Raw genomic sequence first — 19,890 nt, forward strand, 5'->3', positions numbered from 1 at the left:
ACTTTTCCTAAACCTTTTAAAATGAGACAAGGAATTATAACATAAGTGCTAAAATGTTTGCACATTAAGTAATTAGTGAATTTTTGCTCATCAATTTAAAAAATTCCTTTTTTCCATGTAGTAAAACATGTACATGGAGTAAATTCAAAAGTACAAAGGGGAAATACAGTGGAAAGTAGGTCTCCTGTTTCTACTCACAGTGCTCCAGCAATTCAGCTAGCAAAGGTGATTATTTTTTCTGCTCCTTCAGAGATTTTTCTATGCACATTGATTACTGACTTTTAGTTGGCATTTTCTGACTCCTTAGTTCTCCTAAAGTGTTTCTAAGCTCTAAAAAAATGCATTATAAATTCTTTTCATGTAAGGTATGAGAATGAGGAGGGGTGGCCCTTAAAAACTGTGGCAATGAAAAAATATATATTTATTATATAGGTTAGTATTTATTAATATTATTACATAATATTAATATATAGTAATATATAATATATTATTGTTTATTATTAATATATATAAACATATATTTACATATATAATTTTCTTGAGATGTTAACAAATATTTTCTTTTATTATTTGAGGTCATGAAAGAAACACGAGTCTAGAATAAAATATTAGAATTAAGAAAAGTTAGGGTAATGATTAACTATGCTTCTTATTTTCGAGATGATATATCAATTGAGGAAGCAGAAATTCCCAATCCTGTAAAGAAATTACTTTTTACCTGTAATATTTGTAACCAAATTGAATCTCATCTATTCAGAGGGCTAGCCAGGGAAATGTGAATTACTAAGAAAGCATATTCAATACCTCAAAATTATTTTTCATATATATCTAAAACCCACAATTGGTTAGAAGTTGTTTGGAGCATTAAAAGAACAATATGGGAAATTACAAAAATAGAAAATTCAAGGTCTATGAGTGGAAGATGACAAGGAAAAAAAATCCCAACATATAAAAAATTAAATTGGAAAGAATCACTAGAAAGATTAGCAAAGGAAATTATTTCCCATTAACAGGGGAGAAGAAGAGCTGCATTAATTAATATATTTTCTTCTTTTTGGATATTTAATTTTTAACATTTTAATAAAAATAGACTGGAATAATGGCAATAAAATGAATCCTCACAGCTTTGCAATTGTATGATTTTCATAATGTAATAAACTCTAAAGATACTTATCATATAGAAACAAGTCACTCAAATCCTCAACTAACTTTGGGGCGAGAGAAACTGATGCATGTATGGAAAATATTTAAAGACCAAAGCAAGATATGAAATGAAATATAGGACACGCATGTACAATATTTTTTAGATCTTGGTTTCAAAATTCTGAAAAAAAATCAGGAGATTAGTACTATATGAAACATAACATCACCTTCTGAAGTTTTAGGAACGTCAAAGGGGCTGAAAGAGCAAAGGAGGAAGACTATTTAATCTTGATTTTGATAATTCAAGTGCTATTCTTTGGGGCCAAATTGGAGTCAAGGTATTTTTTGATGAGACCAAGAAGTCAATTAGGAAGAAAAAGATAAGGATGTTATTCCCAACAAAGGAGCTATGTAGAAGGAATGAGTGTGCAGACAGACCTTCCCTCTTCGGGACAGAGGCCAGCCCTCAGCCTGAAATAACTAGAGCACTCTGGAAATAAAGCAGCCAAGATTTCACATCAAAACTGTAACCACTTCTATGAGGAGAAATACGAGATAAGAAAATAGAACACAGGGTGAAAATCAGACCTAGAGAGAAGGGATGACTATGATTAGAAATAAGCTTAGACTCTAAGAATGCCTGGAGAACCTGAAGATGCTTAAGCATTTCAACCAGTCCACAGGCTTCTGTAAGCGCTGTACAAACCTGAGTGTTATCCTGGTTGTTCTTGTTCCACATTCCTCATTCATGTATCAAATTTGTCTCTCACATGTATCATATAAATCCCGAGAGAAGCAGAAAACCACTCTCCACAAAGGTTGAGTGCAAGATCCCGAAAATGCTGAATCAGTCTGAGGGCATGAGGATGTTCAAATAATGCATGGCTTTCAGTTTAATCACAAAGTGAGTCTGCCTTGATTTAAAGTGACATGAAACCAGTCATGATTTCATTTTTTTCCCCAGTGGCATAGTTACAATTACTATTATAGTTTCTAACCACAAACTCTAAAGTGGTTATCTTGTTACTTTATAGTCACACCTAGATACTCAGAGTAGTTTACAATCAGGGCAGTTTTAACTTTCAAATAATCCTTTTAAGAAAAGACAGAATGCCCCTCATTTACAAATAGAATATTTAATTTTAGAAGACTAATTTAAAATAGTCCCAGAAATTTGCCCCTCCAATGAAGAAATAAAATCCAGTACCACGTTTGGGAACAAGATCATAAAATTAAGCCTCCTCAAGAAAATAAATAAATAAATAAAAGGTAAAGATCTGAGTGGATACACACATCACAGTCTCTGTGAACCCACACAAAAATAAGCTGGGATAGGCGTTGGGGTGGTTTCAGAGTGGGCCATTATTCACAGGAAAACAGCGAGATTCACTATGGAGGACATAATTCTTTTGACAGTGACAGGAGCTCATTCACAGACCCAGGACTGATGGTGCATGCACAGTCAGCGTGCCAAGCGGCACAGGACCTGGATGCGGGTCCCTAATGGTGAACTGAGATCATTGCTGAGGACACTCAGTGATCACATAAGGGACACTCTGTTTGCTCTCTGGGAGATGCAGTTCATTTGCACTAATTGCGGGCCTGGGGGCCTGGAGAAGGCAGCTCTGTGTACACATACTGTATTCCCTTTGTTGGCGAAGGTAGCTCTCACGGGCCCTGTTCCTCCTGGCATTGTGTGTGTGTGTGTATTAACAGAGAGATTTAGCTGCCTTTAAAATATATGTGCATTTCTAATTCTTTGCACTAGGCTTACTAAGAGCTGGTGAGGGGAAGCTGCAATATAATAGTGAATTACTTTCCGGAAAAGTTTAGCAGATAATTCATGAAATAAAAGAAATCCAAGAAAGCTTAACCCAATTACTATAGTTCACAGGATTTCCTTTTCTTCAGAAAAGTTCAATCTTAAAAAAAAAGTCTATCTACTTATCTATTAACCACCCATCTATTTTTGGTATTTTCACAGTTACAGAGATTGAATAATTCTCATCTCTAAGAATATATTTTTTAAAATATACTTCTGCATAATTTAATTTTATTATCAGACAACTTTTGAGGGTATGTAAGATCAGGAATCTTACATCTTCCAAACTTAGAAACACTGCATGTTGAAGACAATGAATAGCACAAAATGAGCATGAAATCAATCTAATCATATTGACATAGTGAAATTTTGACATTCTCTAAAGGTTTGGTTGACTAAAAAATAAAGATTTACCAAGAACTTGAACTATTTAAAGGTATATACTAATAACTGAGACTAAAAAGTAAAAAGTGGAAGCAGTCCTTGTCCTACCATGTTACAGGCTATGTGGGGATGCCAGACATGCACATCATGAAAAGTTACCTACAAATACCAGGCCAACCAATACCTCCCAAATGAATGAAAAGTGTAAATAATTCAGAGATGGACCATCTCAACTTTTCATTATGGGAGTCAACAAGTGATTTCTAGCGAAAATAAAAAATTGCATTGAATTGTGAATAAAAGAATAGGAAGTTCAAATGTAGGAAAGGCCTTATCAGACAGATGAAGGTGTTTTCTGAGTATGGGATGTAGAGGAGAGAAGAGAGTGGAGGAATAGTGGGAGCCAAAGCTAACAGAGATGCTGCAGTCAAATGTGGGAGCATCTGAGTGGCTGCCCAAGGAGTTTGAAGCAGCAGAACTAGAAGCTCATCCAAGTTTTGAGAAGGGTAGTTACATGACCAAGTGCAGGTTCAAGAATCTCTAACTGATTGAGGAATAATAGGTAATTTGATAGGGATGGAACCTGGAGGAATGTAGTCAGTTAGGAGACTTGTGATCCACAAACGAGTTGATAAAGCAGTGATGTAGTATACGGCAGTGATATTTGGAAGGAAGAGATGAAGCTAAAGGCCCAGTGATTTTTTATACTCAATAATATATATCCAGCCTGGGGGAGAGAAGCATCTAAGATAACTCTGAGCTATCTGGGCGAAAAGAAGAATTAGAGAAATCAGGTAAAGGACTTTGTGAGTTGGTTTGCTTGTTTGTTTTATGGGAGACGAGTTTAAGTGGAATGTTGCATTTAAGTTGCTGAAGAAATGCTTAGGTGGGGCAGTCCAGTGGGCAGTAGTTAGAAATATGGCCCTGGAACACTGGAGAAAAGTGAAGGCTGCAGGTAGATCTACAGTATTTGCAGCCATAGGGCTGGATGTCAGCTCTAACAAGATAAAGATGTCTAAATATAGGTGAGGTTAACGTCAAGGGAAGGTTTCCTGGGGATATGAATTTTAAATATCAGTTTAAAGACAGATTCTCTAAGATGATGTAAGGATATATCATCCTTGCAAGCATTAGATCTAACCACTGCCATGAACCCAATGAAGGATGACTATAATAGAATACAATGTAGATGAAATACACTGAGCTGCAGGATTGTGATTTACCTTATGAAGGTCAGGAGCAACTTTATCCTTAGCATAGTTAACAGCCCCAGGGAAGTGTGGTGGAAAGAGGATGAGTTTAAATATTCCTGGGTCCAGATCTCAACTCTGCTACTAAATTAACCATAACCCTAGTCAAGCACCTTAAGCTAAATATCAGCAACTCATTTGTTAAGTAAATATACTATGATTATGGGATTAGAGATAATATATGTACTATATGCCTAGAAAAATGTAGGCATTCATTAAAGCAGACTTGCCAATATTTGTTTTACTTTTACTTTTGTAATTTTTATTTTTAACAAGGATAGAACTACATTTCTAAGGACAGAACTACATTGATTTCCATCATCAAATGGACGTATGTCAGAGAGAAAAACATTTCTGATCTGAGACAATGAAAGATCGTTATATGGCTTTTCTAAGTGCTATGGGCTAAATCCATGTGTCTGATGTAATTTTGAGCAAAAAGAGGGAAGTTAGCATAAAATGAGTATTCACATATTTTATGTGATTTTCATTGATAATGTTAGTAGAACTTCATGGAGAAATTACATATTTAAAGATGATCACTGACTTTACACAGATATGGTCTGAGAGAAAAAGGAATATATAGTCCTAACTATAAACTACAGTTCAAAGGAGAAAAGATGAAGAAAATGATAGAGAGGTAAATTGAGCACTCCTCTAAAATCTTTATTTACGTAGAGAAAATAGTTCATTCTGGTAAAGTATATAAGGAGTCAAAGATTGGTAGGCTTGATGCTTACATACACACAGAATATTATTAAAAAACTAGGAATTTTTTTATATCCACAGAGGGAAATAAGTTCACTTGTACATGATTTCCAGAAATGAAAGAAATAAGAAGTCTTTGGTAGGTAGAAATTTATAATGCCATTTTTAAAGATGTACAGGTAAGATAGTTGTCATGTGTCTACACATTTCTCAGAAATATGTTTATGATTCTATTCGGTGGGAAAAGACTCAGGATAGCATAGCAGCTAAGAGCATGGGTTCTGGATCCAGATTTTCTATATACGAATTCCAGTTACTGGGAAAATTATTTAACAGTAGTGTACCTTAGTGTCCTAATCTGTAAAATAGCACCTGGCTAATAGGACTGTTAGGAGAATTAAATGAACTAATACATATAACGAGGTTAAGGAATTCCTAGTACATGGTAAGCATCCAAAAGAAGCTGATTATTATGAATATTTTTTGTAATGAAATAAAGTTACCTCAGCAAGCTTTTCTCACTCTCCAAACGTGCCTCATTTATTATTCTATTTATGCTCTGAATTGATGTCTAATATTAATTACTGTCATAGGCCTTTAGTCAATATAGGGTAGTGTTAACTAAGATTTAAACAAAATTTTCTCAATATTGTTTGAAGTGTCCTGTATCTGGCAAACATGTATGGAAAGAAGACAAAGGCAGGACAAAGACCTGTGCTAGAAAAAGATGCGATGAGGTTCAAAAGGTGAAGAGTTGGATAAATGTATATGAGAGGGGACAAAGAATATTCTAAAGTTTCTATTGGATAAACAAAGTAAAACAAAGACATTTCAAAGATGAGAGTTGTCGAAAGATTTCTAATAAGGGACAATGGACAAACTTTCTGATTTCGGGCTGTTTCCTCCATCTTTGAACACTGAGTGAAGAGCCGCCTAATTTATACATCTCTTATTTCCCATAATGGGAAAGAAAAAGACAGTATAAGGGCCACTTGCCCAGCCAGGCTTGCAGAGCCACTGTTTGTGGCATCTGTTGACTATCTAGAAATCCCAGAGCTGGCCTGGACAGTTGTTCTCTACCATCCTCAGGCTAAGAGGTCCAGAGAGAGTCATACAGCTGGGCTGGTCAAGAAATGTTCACACCGGTCCATTTTCCTTGAGGCCCTGAAAGACTTCCTAGCCACAAAAATACCCTATCCCTTATGTCTCAAGTATGAATAGAAGGAAATGGTGCTATCTAGATTCACTATGCTCCACAATTATATAAATTTCTAGTTTAAGAATCTATGGGTCAAGAACGCTTCATTTAATTTGCCCCATACAGAGCAGAAATGAAATAGAAACCAATGACTTGGGCCTAACCAAGGCCATATATTTTACATTTTTAACTATAAGGTGTTAACCTGTAAGAAATTTGGTAACTGTTCTTTGACCCTCAACTTCTGCTTCTTATGTGATGACTGCTTCCACTTAGCTGAATTATTTTGCTTCTCACATCAAAGATCAACTAAGGAAACTATGTACTATCAACTTAATTTAAATCTATCACACAAGGAAAAGTACATATTTTGACAAAGGTATTTCAGAATCAAAAAACAGAAGGTATCTAATTGCTTAAAAATTACCAGATCATTTTATAGTAAACAAGTTACATTATGTACCCAGAGTGATTCTTAGCATTTGTATCCAGGAATCAATGATTGCTAGGGTCAGAGAATAAGTTTTTAACCAGTATATTAAAGGAGGTGGTTATCCTCCTCTGAGTAATCAAGATGAAACCACTTTTTAAGGTTTTATACTTTGATTGGCACAGATTAGATCTTGGTCTCCTTATGTTCAATGAAGAACATTTTTACAAGTATTACCAATAAAGAAGGTAAAAAATAGGCTTATGAAACTTTTATTTTATAAAAAAACTGAACATGAAAATTCAAATACTATATCACTATAGAAGCAGTACCATGATAAATAAAAATATAGACATGAAAGTAGTTGTAGGAAATATCTTAAGAATAATATGTATGCAAGGTGCATGTGTTAACATTTTTTCAAGAGTTCTAACACAGCCCTTAGATTTTCAATGCCCACTAATATGCCATTGTTAAAAAGTAAAAAACTAAAACCAAACTTTGGAAACTTACTCCAAGCTTAGAGGCTAGGAGAATGTCACAGCTTTATTTTGGTAACATTTAATTATAAATAATAATATGAAAAAATCTATTTTATAAATAAAAAATGGCATTTTACTAGTAATAAGCATGAGAAAATAGCAAATCCATACCTTGCACAAACATACTTTATATCTGTCTAATATTCCTTATATATGTGATATGATAGATCACAAATTAAAGTGATAACAAATCTTTTCTTTGTTCAAGGGTAGGTGCCTTCACAATGTCAATGTATAAAGATACTTTCCCCACATTGCCAGATTGGGTGGTAAAGGAGGAAAGGTAAATACATGGGCTTTCTGTAGCTGTAGTCATTTTGAGGACTGTATTCAGTGAAGTGGTCAACTAAACAACATGACGCAGCCTCTCTTTACAGAAATGAGAGTATAGTGAGATTTCTAAGGCTAGATTTTATCTAACATTAATTAACAGAGCCCTCAGAACTTTAGACAATTGTATTCACGGATTGTAACACCTTCTAAGAAGTTTAAACCATTCACTATATTGCCATTATTATATAAGTGAAACCCAAAATTGAGGAAGTTCAATGAATTGCTTGATATGTCAAAATTAAAACTAATAAATTGGATACAAGAATCATGTCCTTTCCATTTGATATCATAATCTTCTGTCTCTGAAGATAATTGTAATCATATATATATATACATGTCTGAACATATATATATATGAAAATAAATAAATGTGAAAAAATACATGTATACATTTGATCACACAGATATAAGATATATTTAGTTACATCTAAAAGAGCAGAGGAACCTATAAAAAATGTAAATGACTAACCTGGTGTTACGACTACTCCGTTTCCATTGACCACAGGCCTCTCTTCCTCTTCTTCCTCAGGAGGCTCTATACTTGCTTTCTCCATGTTGCTCACTGATTTATTCCTCTTCCGTTTTCCTTCAGCGCTTGGAGTGGCTCCCGGAAGTATCTGGTCTGTTACATTTAATAACAATGGTGCTGGTTCTGCTGGAGGCTTCGGGGTACCGTAGTAATTGTCTGCAAATGATACCAAAACATTATGGAGTTAAATATTTCTCCTACTGTGTGTATAATTTGTAGAGAATGGAAATTATATTGATAAATTTTTATCCTATTTTATAAATATGTATTTTATATATACATATATATGCTTTTGTATCTTTATATTTTTATATAAATCTCTATTTGTTGCTTCTATTTCACTGGGCTTTAATGCTTATATAAAGATATAGATGCATCGTCATTCTCACCTTTCTGCCAAATCGAAACATAGTTGTATTGTCTCATATGGTATGTAGCAATTTCAAAATTATTCAAAATTTTTTGATAACAAACCTTGATTATAACCTTTTTAATATAATTATGTCCGAATAAGGGTACAGGTTACTTTTTTTAAAGCAAATTTCACAACATTCTGGAAAGGCAAACACATTGTGCTTTTCTCCAGCTTTCAGAGGGTTCTGGCTGTTGTCCTTCACGTGCCAGCATCCTGCCTGGAGCTGTATCTCCACGCCAGTTCGGTAGTTCCCATGGCTGCTGACAGTGGGCCTGCTGCTCTAGTCATTCCTCAGATTACCATAGCTCTTTTTCCCACAGCTCCATGATCGGAGCTATGGAATCATTTGTTTCTCTCATCAGTCTGTGTGATTTCTTAAAGAAGGAGACTAATTCTTATTTATCTCTGTAATAAGAACCTGGCACATAGTAGGTATTGAATAAATGCTTAGTAAGTGAACATCTTTATATAATCAAGGCAAATTATTTAAAATAGTCTAAAATTTTGATTGGTAAAGAACATAGTGGTGTTTTTTAAAATCAATATTATCATCAATTTCAAACCCATATTGGTGTTTTCATTTAATTGAATGATTTATGCACTCATTTGCTCACTCATTCATTAAAATTTTTATTTCGTCCTGACTATGCACCCAGGCACTCCAATATATGTTTGAAAGAAAATGATGAATATAATACAATCTTTGTCTTCCAGATGCTCAATGGTCTAACGTGGAAGACAGCCACATTGGACATCAAGCAGATAAACATATAACAGGAAGTAGGATTACACACTGCAATCAAGGAGGCATAGAGGAGAAAGCAGCCTCACCATCTACAGAGGCCACTGAAGGCAACTGGGAAAGCAGTGTGCTGTGAAAGAAACAACCCTTAAGTAGAAGTCATGGGTTCTAGACTTGGCTTTTCTATATAACTACAATTCATGCAAGTTACTTAACCTCAGTAAGGTTCAATTTCTTCATCTATAAATTGGGAATAGCAATACTTGCTATAATCACCTGTGTTCTGGGTTGCAAAGCAACCAAAACCTGCTTTAGTAAAGTTAAATGTGATGGGGATGTGCAGAAAAGATATGAGATAGCTAGTTGAGGGAAGAGGCTGAAAAGCCTCTGGGCAAAATGGACAGAAACAAAGGGACACTCAAGTTGCCCCTCCGGCCCTGGACTCTGAAATCTCTAGCTGTTTCACCGCCTCCGTGGGAATGAGCCCCAAACTCTCTTCAGCAGCTCTGATTGGCTCATTTCTGGGGAAACTTTCAGGCAGGATCCTCTCATTGGCTGAGCCTCAGTCACATGAAAGCGTTGGAGCAGCCGAGTTAACGGAAGAGAGTATCTGCTCTCCTTTGATTTGGGGAGAGGGAGGAGCAGCCCTACCTTCCATCCATCTTATCTCTGGGCTCTCCCTGGGCAGGAAGGATCTTGGGATGCTGAGTCAGCAGAAATGACAAACGTCCACTACGCTTGCCCTCCTCACTGGGTTGTTGTGAAGATGAAATAAGAAGGTTGAGGAAGAGCTTCATAAACCGTAAAATTACAGTGGTTTTAATGGCAGTGTAAACCTCATGCTGGTACGAAGCGAGCGAATATTCTGAAGGCTAGCTGTGCCACTAATGCTGTTGCTCATTTTCATAGATATTCACAGTTGTAAGAGTAATACAAGAAAAAAAATTACCACGTAAAGTGGTTCTCACACATGTAGAACTTTTATACGGAAGTCTGCAAGGTGGATCATATGCATTTTGCTAAAGGTTACTTTCTAATTTGAATTTAGAGCATTTCCAGTGAATCAAATCTTTAAACGTACTGGCCAAATTCTAAGCAAGCAAAGACTGCAAGTTGCTCCCTAGAACTCTGTGAACTCTTATTGTATTTCAGCATCCATAAGGACTAGCAGCGTTCTCAGTACACCGCTATGCTTTCTACGGAATCTCAATGCTTACTTCTTACCTAATAAACATAATGTCAAACTATTCACGTCTCAATTAATTATATAATTTTTAAGTAGTACTGTAAGATCTTTAATGCCTTTAGGTGTATATAGTACCCAGAAAAATGGATCACATTTCAGTGGTTTTTTTTTTTCCCCAGTTTGTTTTTATGGTTTAAGTCTCCCTGAAGTAGAAAAAGAACCTTTTACTGATTAGAAATAAATGCATAGCTCAGGCTAAAAATAAATATTAAGTAACAGATCCTCATGAATTTGTATTGCTAAATAATTACACCTATTGGCATGAGATGTGATTATAAATTATATAGCAATATCCTATTTCTACAATTTGATTTATGAAATGAATACTTCAGATTAAATTTTAGATGTAAAGCAGTACGAATCATCAGTTAAGATGTTAAGATTATCTTTATTAGCAATAATAACAGCAATTGAAAAGAGGCACAGAAATAACTCGTACAGTTACTACACTTGAGAAACATAATTCATGGAGAATAGGCTATTACCCCAAACCCAATGCACAGAACAAGGAAACCAGAAATACCCAACCCAAGTAGAAGAATCAGCCAGGTAGTCAGGTAACTAAGTCACTGAAATGATTCCCTGGTGTAAGTGTATACAAATCCGTATACTAAGGATAAAATGTGCGTTTTAGGTAACATATCAGCATGCCTTCAGAAAAAAACACCAAAACTATTTTTAAATATAAATAGGAAACATTGTCCCATTAAGAATGAAGTGCCTCTATGCATAGGGCCAGCATTTAGTGAATCTAAAATCTTGAAATACCATAACAATATGGTGTAACGTTTAACAGCACAGATCATGGGGAGATAAACCTGACTTTGAGTCCTGTGTTCCCTAAGCTGGCTGCCTTTTTATATCCTTAAATTGATTCAGTTAAAGTGGGAATGTGGTGCTGTAAGATGACCACGGTCACAAAAGCAACTACAACCACCACCACTATAATTACCATTACCACCACCACAATTTACTGAGCTGAACACTATAATGGCATTTTACTGATGCGCTCTTGCGTCAAATGGAGATTAGAATAACCCTTACCCTACAGTGTTTTTATAAAGATTAATGTTAATGGCTGCATCAGAGTAGGTGCTCATTATATGGTGGCTACTTTTGGCATTTATTCATCACAAACAGTATGAAGTCATTCTGCCTCTGCAGTTGAAAGAAAATGGGGGCTCTAAAAAATTAAACTATTTCCCAATATTATACATGAAGCAAGTGGAAAACCTATATCTGTTTGACTTAAGAACCTCATCTCTTTTCAAAATACTGTGTTGCCTCTCAAGAGAAAAAACAAGTGTGATGCAATTTGCAACCTGCCCAGAACAGATGCTAGAGGATTTCATTCAAAGCCACAACCACTGAGCACAAATGTATCACTTTCAAAAGGAAAAGGCAATAATTGCTACCAAGTCAAAACTCAGGGACATTTTAGGCGATTTTCTCCCTCCCCTTCCAAAGGGGTGTGTGTGTGTGTGTGTTTGGGGGGGGTGTGGTGTGGGGATACAGCCTTTTCTAGCCCACTTTTCACTGAATACATTTGTACAGCTCTTCCTCGACTTACAGTGGGGTTATGTCCTGATAAACCCATTGTGAATTGAAAATACCGTTAAGTCGAAAATGCATTTAATACACCTAACCTACCGAACATCCTAGCTTAGCCTAGCCTACCTTACACGTGCTTACATCAGCCTACAGTTGGGCAAATCATCTAACACAAAGCCTATTTTATAATAAAGTGTTGAACATCTCCTGTAATTTATTGAATACTGTACTGAAAGTGAAAAACAGAATGGCTGTCTGGGTACAGAATCGTTGTAAGTGCATCGGTTGTTTACCCTCGTGAGCGCGTGGCTGACTGAGAGCTGTGGCTCCTGCCACTGCTCAGCATCACGGGAGAGGATCGTGCAGCATATTGCCAGCCTCAGCGAAGATCTAAATTCAAAATTTGAAGTATGGTTTCTACTGAATGCGTATCATTTTTGCACCATAATAAAGTAAAAAAATTGTAATCGAACCATCATAAGTTAGGGACCATCTGTATTTGTAAGGAATGATGTATTCATTAGCAGTTTCATGTAAGTTTAATATAAAATTTCACTTACTTTGTTGTTGAATATGATGACAAAATAGAAATGATATATAATATTATTCACTTAGTTCTATCATAATTAGGATAATCTATAAATTTACATACAATTATTTTTAATCAATGCCTGAAAAATAAAAGAGGCAATTATTTAAGGAACTTGATTTATTTATTCTTTAGCTTTTTAAGTACTTACAAGAATGAATATTTTTTCATAAAGATGTAGTGATGAAAGAGTGAAACAGAGTGAATGCAACCATTTCTGACATTATAAATATGAAAAAGCTTTCTAGAAATTTGAATAAAAAGAATATAAATGTCAATAATTGGTTTTATAATAATAAAAAACATTTAATAAATGCCCATTTACACTGGACAATGCTATGCTAATTTCTTGCAAAGGGAGAGGGACTAAAACAGATTACATTGTTATGAACTAACCTGCCTAGGGAGTCCTTGGAAAAATCTAATCCATTACCCACTTTTATGCAGACCCATTCATAAGTCATCCAGAAAAGATGAAAATAGCCTTCTAAATAATTTTTCATCTACTACACTTGAAAATTATCATGGAATTACTCCTCTGCTTTCTTCAGACTCATTAGACTAAATAACCTTTGCAAAAAGTCTAAGTTTTTTTTTTAAACAGTTTTATTTATTTATTTATTTATTTATTTATTTATTTATTTATTTATTTATTTATTTATTTATTTTTGTGGGGAAGATCAGCCCTGAGCTAACATCCATGCTAATCCTCCTCTTTTTGCTGAGGAAGACCAGCTCTGAGCTAACATCTATTGCCAATCCTCCTCCTGTTTTTTTTACCCCCCAAAGCCCCAGTAGATAGTTGTATGTCATAGTTGCACATCCTTCTAGTTGCTGTATGTGGGACGCCGCCTCAGCATGGCCAGAGAAGTGGTGTGTCAGTGCACGCCCGGGATCCGAGCCTGTGCCGCCAGTAGTGGAGCGTGCGCACTTAACCGCTAAGCCACAGGGCTGGCCCCCTAAGTTTTTTTTTTTTTTTTTTTGTGAGGAGATCAGCCCTGAGCTAACATCCGCCAATCCTCCTCTTTTTTTTTTTTTTTTTGCTGAGGAAGACGGCCCTGGGCTAACATCCGTGCCCATCTTCCTCCACTTTATATGGGACGCCGCCACAGCATGGCTTACCAAGCAGTGCGTCAGTGCGCGCCCGGGATGTGAACCAGCGAACCCCGGGCCGCCGCAGCGGAGCGCGCGCACTTAACCGCTTGCGCCACCGGGCCGGCCCCCCCCCCTAAGTTTTTTAAATAATGTTTTTGTCTTTCTTCTGACCTTTCCCAGGCTTTTTTTCCCCCCTCACATTGTTTTTAATAGTGAAGCCAAAGGAAAAAAAGGAATAGGAAACTATTTCAATGAACTATAAACTGTTCCCTTTTTTGTACCGTTAGGTCTTTATTAAAAGGTAATAAATATCAAAACAGTATTTTATGAGAGGCACTATATTCTTTATGCCTTTTAGTTCTGATATTATGACAAGAAGTAGGAAAGACACCAAAAACTAATTTTAAGTAGGAGGAAATATAAAAATGCTAGTAGCAAACTGAAATACTTTTACTTATTTCCAACATCTTTTCCCTTTAAACAAGATCAGTTTTCATGATGGAAACGTGATTTGATTTGCTATTTAGTTCATTTGGCTTTTTAAGTAGTAGACACAGATGCTGACTGTTGTGTCAGTCCTTTGGGTGTATAAGAATAACATGTGTAGGTTTTATAGCAAATACCCATGATCATTCCATATGGCATCCAAGTGGAGATGGGTTTTAGAATGGTAATACTCTTGTCTTCAAGATACCTGAGAGATTAGGGTCTTGACCCCCATTCCTCCCCAATATTCTCAGTGCTTTTATTCCCATTTTGATAACCAGAAAGAGTCAATTTTGGTAATGGTTTAGTAGAAGAGAGATGATTGCCTACAGGGACTCGGGGACATGCATACAACACAGCCCATCACTGGGATCCCCAGAGAGTTTGAGAATATGCCCTTGTGTTGGAAACAACGTGTGTCAAAATTTAAGAGGTTGAGAATCTCATCATTTGTTTTTTACAGTTTTATAAACGGAGCAAATTGATACTTGGCCTCCTAATGGCACCTGCAAAATTTGACTCTGACATTAAACAGACAGAAGAGATTCAGAGTTCCAGATCCACTCATAATTAATTATGTTAGAAAATCTGCCAGAACATAAGTAAACAATCATTTTTATCCATACCAGAGATTTAGTTTTGTATTAATAGAAACAGATAAATCATGAGAGGATTCTAAATTCAAATTTTAAAACATGTTTAACATATTACAGAAAGAACAGTAATGAGTTAAAATTAGTACCAAAACCATCATAACTCATGTCAACCACAGCAAGAATCACAGTCATATGGCTACAGAGTTAGTAAATTAGAAATTCTGTAAAATCAAAACAAAGTTGGGAAATGTAACATAGCAAATATGCTACTTTTCTAAAATGGTCCTTTCCTACCAGAAGATATGACACAAAGCATCACTTCAGAATGTTTTTGTCAACTGATTTCTGAAGTTATTTTTGTAAGTAGCTCTGATATTTAAATTTGGTCTCCCTCAAAAAGGTATCATTCCCTCATCATGTCATATGTAGTTAGTAGCTTGAAACCAAGATGCAAAAACTCGCTGACCTCAAAAGATACTGTCTTTTTCTCTTGTGGTGAAAAGCATTAATCTCACAAGTGCCAGAAATGGGAAAAACATCCAAAATGATATTTTGTCACTGATACCTGTACTGAACAGTATATTGCTGAATTTTGTGAAAATTCAATGTTGAATGTGACTTTCAAACAGTGCACCATTGTGCCAACAATGCAAAGTTTCTGTTTTTTCACATGAAGAATTGAATTATTCTGCAATTGACTTATTCTCCACCTAAGAATTTCAAGTTTATTTCAAATTAAATGAATGCTAGTTTCACAATATAATCCTCAGTGACATACATTCTGGATTTTACTGTCTTCAACTGGCCATTAATACTCTCCAGAAATCATGTAGATGGTTTAATCTGACTAACATTTTCTGAAACTTGTTTGCAAGTTCTCAGTAGGTTCCTGTGGTCCTTCTGACTGAATTTTCATTTATTCGTGTTTGCCAGTGTGGATAGGCACAGGACAAATCTTTGCTAAATGGAACTCTCCACAGACTGGCTAGGGCAGGTGGTTTGCTTCCTTAAAGGAAATCAGATAGCCTTGCCTTTAGTGACTTGTCCCTTCAGGCATTACTCAGAAGAGTTCAGATAATTTCCCACCTGCGCCAAATAACATATGTAAAGAAATTATGCAAGAAATCCTCAGGAGAACAGAAAGAAGTTACATGTGATTTTTCAATGTCAAATATACATCTGCTTTCAAAGTAAAGCATTTGAATATTTATAATTACAGTAACAGAAAAATCTACAAGCCCAAGTCACAAGCATATTGCACTTAAATAATATTAAATCCTTTGGAGCAGCACTGTCTAATAAAAATGTAAAGTGAGCCACAAATACCAGCCACATATGTAATTTAAAATTTTCTAGTTAGCCACACTAAAACAAGAAAAAGAAAAATAGAAATTATTGTAATAATATATTTTACTTTACCCAATATATCCAAAATATATCATTTCAATACATGAGCAATACGAAAAGTTATGAATGCAATATTTTTACTTTTTTCCTAAGTCTTCAAAACCCATTGTATAGTTTATAGTTATAGCACATCTTCATCTGGACAAGCCCCATTTCAAGCGCTCAGTAGCCATACGGAACTAGCGGCTACTATACTGGACAGCACAGCCTTAGATAATCTCTTTTATCAAATAACATTTTAGGTTACCATATTATTACCTGAGTGACTCATTTTTCTCATAAACAATAAAGTGAAAATCTCTGCTTTAAATGACTGAGAAAACTGAGTAAACATCAAAGCACAATAACAATTTCAGGTGACATTGTGTCAATGATATTTCTCTCATTTAACTGCTTTGCTGCACTGAGTGCTTGTAAAATATTATTAAGCACCCAACAGATGTACATTTCTTAGCAACACTCTTCCATCCTGCTTCCTAATCATCCATTTTATCATTGTATCTCATCTTAACTTGAAAAATCCACTTTCGACTTTATTATCAAGTTATAGTTAGGAGGTGAAAAAAAAAAAGGACAACTGTTTCAAGTAAATAATGTAAATATCAACTTGTGTGAGGACCCCGTCCTTATGTTCAATAATAGGACTAAAGAGCTCTCTTGATAATTAGTCACAATCCAGAGAGAGAGGAATTGTTGACTTGTGATAACAGTGTAAAAACAGAGAAATTATTCATATTTGTTGTCCTCCCTCTTGTTATATCACTGGTAATGCCCTCATTTTGAGCATCCATAGGGCTTAGTAACCAGTGCCTCATACTTCTCTCATTAGGTTCCTCCTTTCATATCTCATGCTCATAATTCCAATTTTGTTTTTCTTTTATACAGTATACGTGTCCCATTTCCAATTTCCTTTGGTCTTGCTAAGTGACTAGGTCGCCACTCTGATAAACTAATTTAAACTAAGATGCTAATGATTAAAATTGGCTTAAAATATCCCATATAATACTTGCATTATAACAGTATTTAAAACTCTAATCCAAAAGGTTAATCATGAAATTTGGGCTATTACTGGTCAATTCAGAAGGGAAACATATTTTTCAGAAGAGCCTTTGGTGCTCTCAAATCACAAAGGAGAAGTTTTCCTGGGTAGTCAGGACACCTAGTGAGATAAATGTGATGACCCTCGGAGAACCTGAGCAAAACATCAATGCAAAGATTTTTGGAAAAGAGCACCAAGAAAAAAATAATTTATATTATAATTCCAGTTACTAACAAATTTGCATGTCTACCTTTTTGAGTGGAAACTTTTCATAATTGTGTTATTAATGCAATTAATTATTTAAGTTTTTAAGTGTCTAGAGAGTTCAGTGAAAGTGGAAGTGAAATTCTGATGAGGTTTTCAATGGGTATTTGTATAAATCTCAGTGGATTCCTGTGATAATCATCTTGATTGAATTTACTTCTTGAAAAATTGGTAAATGAAACTGAACCTTTCAAGCACAATATTATTTTTCTCACACATCATTTATGGCTTGTCACATAACTTCCTTCTCTCAATGGTGCTATTAACTGTGATACTATAAAAGTACCAAGAAATTAGGAGACCTCTAAGACCTTCTTATGTCACTGTCTTGCAAGTACAATACCCAGGGAAATTCTGATTAATCTTAATTTGATTGTTGATTAATGACTAAAGAAATTTGCCAAATATCTAATTTCTAATCCTCAGTTGCTAATAAAAGTCAGAAAAACAATACGAAGAATTTTATTTCTATTTGGAGAATTTGCCTGCTGGATTTTTCCAAGCTTGGCATAGTGGAAAGAGCTCTGCACACAGTCAGGAGATCTGGATTTTAATAGGGGTTCTACCACTAACCTCCTAAACAATCTTGGATTAGACATTAAACTCCTTTGAATCTTAGTTTCCTCATTTGTGAAATGACAGGATTGGGTCGTAGTTCTAAAGTATTCATCTCCAAAATTCTGCAATGAAAATTTTTAAGGGATGAAATGACAACAGGTTATATATTTTTTGCCATCGTATTAGAACATCTTGAATTGACAATGAATAGAGAATGACAATAAACTAGCCAACAATTTCAATTACTTGAGCGCCTGAACTCATTTGCTTTCTTGACATAAATGTGTAGAACTGTCATTTTACTCTCTTTATATTTCTTTGCACATTCCCTTCTGGGAACATGGTTGTGGTTGCAGAGTATTTCTATTTTTGTTCCAAGTCTTTCATTGGCATCCATTCCTCTTGGTGAATTAGACAGTCCCTAAGGATATCCACCATAGGATGTGAACTATGATTACTTTGCTGAAGGCTTATATGAAGCACTTCAATTTCATATTCTAGTCCATGTGACACTTTAAAAATTTTTGATTTTTTTTAAAGTTAACATTTTCATTGTGATCATCTTGTGATCTTTGAGACACTTATAAACATAAATCCTAAATGTTAGAGTATGCTTAAAGTTAGCAGCAATTTAGATGTAAGTAGAATGAATATAAGCCAGGAAAACAAAGAATAATCCAAAAGGCTGAAGAAAAGAAGAGTTCTTGGTATCTAACCATAAGGCTTTATCTATATAACGCTAGAAAGTCTTGAATAATGCAAGTATTTTTTTTCTCTAAATGTACTCACAACCTACGAAAATCAACCTCAGACAAAGAAAACCCTTTGTCAGAACTCTTAGTCAGAACTACTGGCATTTTATATTTAAAACTCCAGAAACCAACCATTAATTCTTTAAAAATGTATGTTTTGAGGTATTCCTCCCTCACTCCTCAAATTTTTACATTATAATTTTGCCTTTCACACCATCTTTCTCATTCTGAAGTAAATTATGAAAGTACTAGAAATAAGAGTTTATTGTAGAAAATTATTGCATTAATAAAGAAAGAGAAAAGTAGAGGGAGAAATGTGTGGGTCAAAAAAAGATCAGAAAATAAATAGAAAGAAAGTAAGAAAAATAAGAAGGAGGAAGAGGAGAAGAAGGAGTTCAAGGAAAACATAGAAAAGGAGAATATGAAAAGGAGTAGAATGAGGATAAGGAGGAGGAGGAGGAGGAGGACTACGATGTGCTTTTCCATGAAGTTGTAGAATTCCAACACGATTCCTGAGGTGACATTCTGGCCCAAAGTCACGCATATGCAGTCGTCTGTTATCACCTAATAACTGACAACTCACTAAGCTACACTGCTCAATACGGCAGCCACTGGCTACATCTGGCCATTGAGGACTCGAAATGCGACTGGTTTGAATTGAGATGTGCTGTAAATGTAAAACTCACACTAGATTTTGAAGAGTTAGTATCAAAAAAAAGGAGTAAAGCATCCCAGTAATCATTTTTATGTGGATTACATGTCAAGATGATAATGTTTGGATTGCATAATGTTGCAATTCCTAGACTAGTTC

The 19,890-nt window shown here is 35.2% G+C and overlaps 1 protein-coding gene across 1 annotated transcript in view; it reads right to left on the reverse strand.

Moving 5' to 3' along the window:
* Positions 1–19,890, reverse strand: part of MAGI2 (membrane associated guanylate kinase, WW and PDZ domain containing 2) — a 989,343-nt gene that overhangs the window by 472,531 nt on the left and 496,922 nt on the right. The window contains exon 4 of the mRNA XM_058524198.1: positions 8,280–8,495. Coding sequence (XP_058380181.1) covers positions 8,280–8,495 — 216 coding nt within the window. The remainder of the gene's footprint in view (positions 1–8,279; positions 8,496–19,890) is intronic.

Source organism: Diceros bicornis, chromosome 3, assembly GCF_020826845.1.
Source record: "Diceros bicornis minor isolate mBicDic1 chromosome 3, mDicBic1.mat.cur, whole genome shotgun sequence".
In the NCBI taxonomy this organism is placed as follows: Eukaryota; Metazoa; Chordata; class Mammalia; order Perissodactyla; family Rhinocerotidae; genus Diceros; species Diceros bicornis.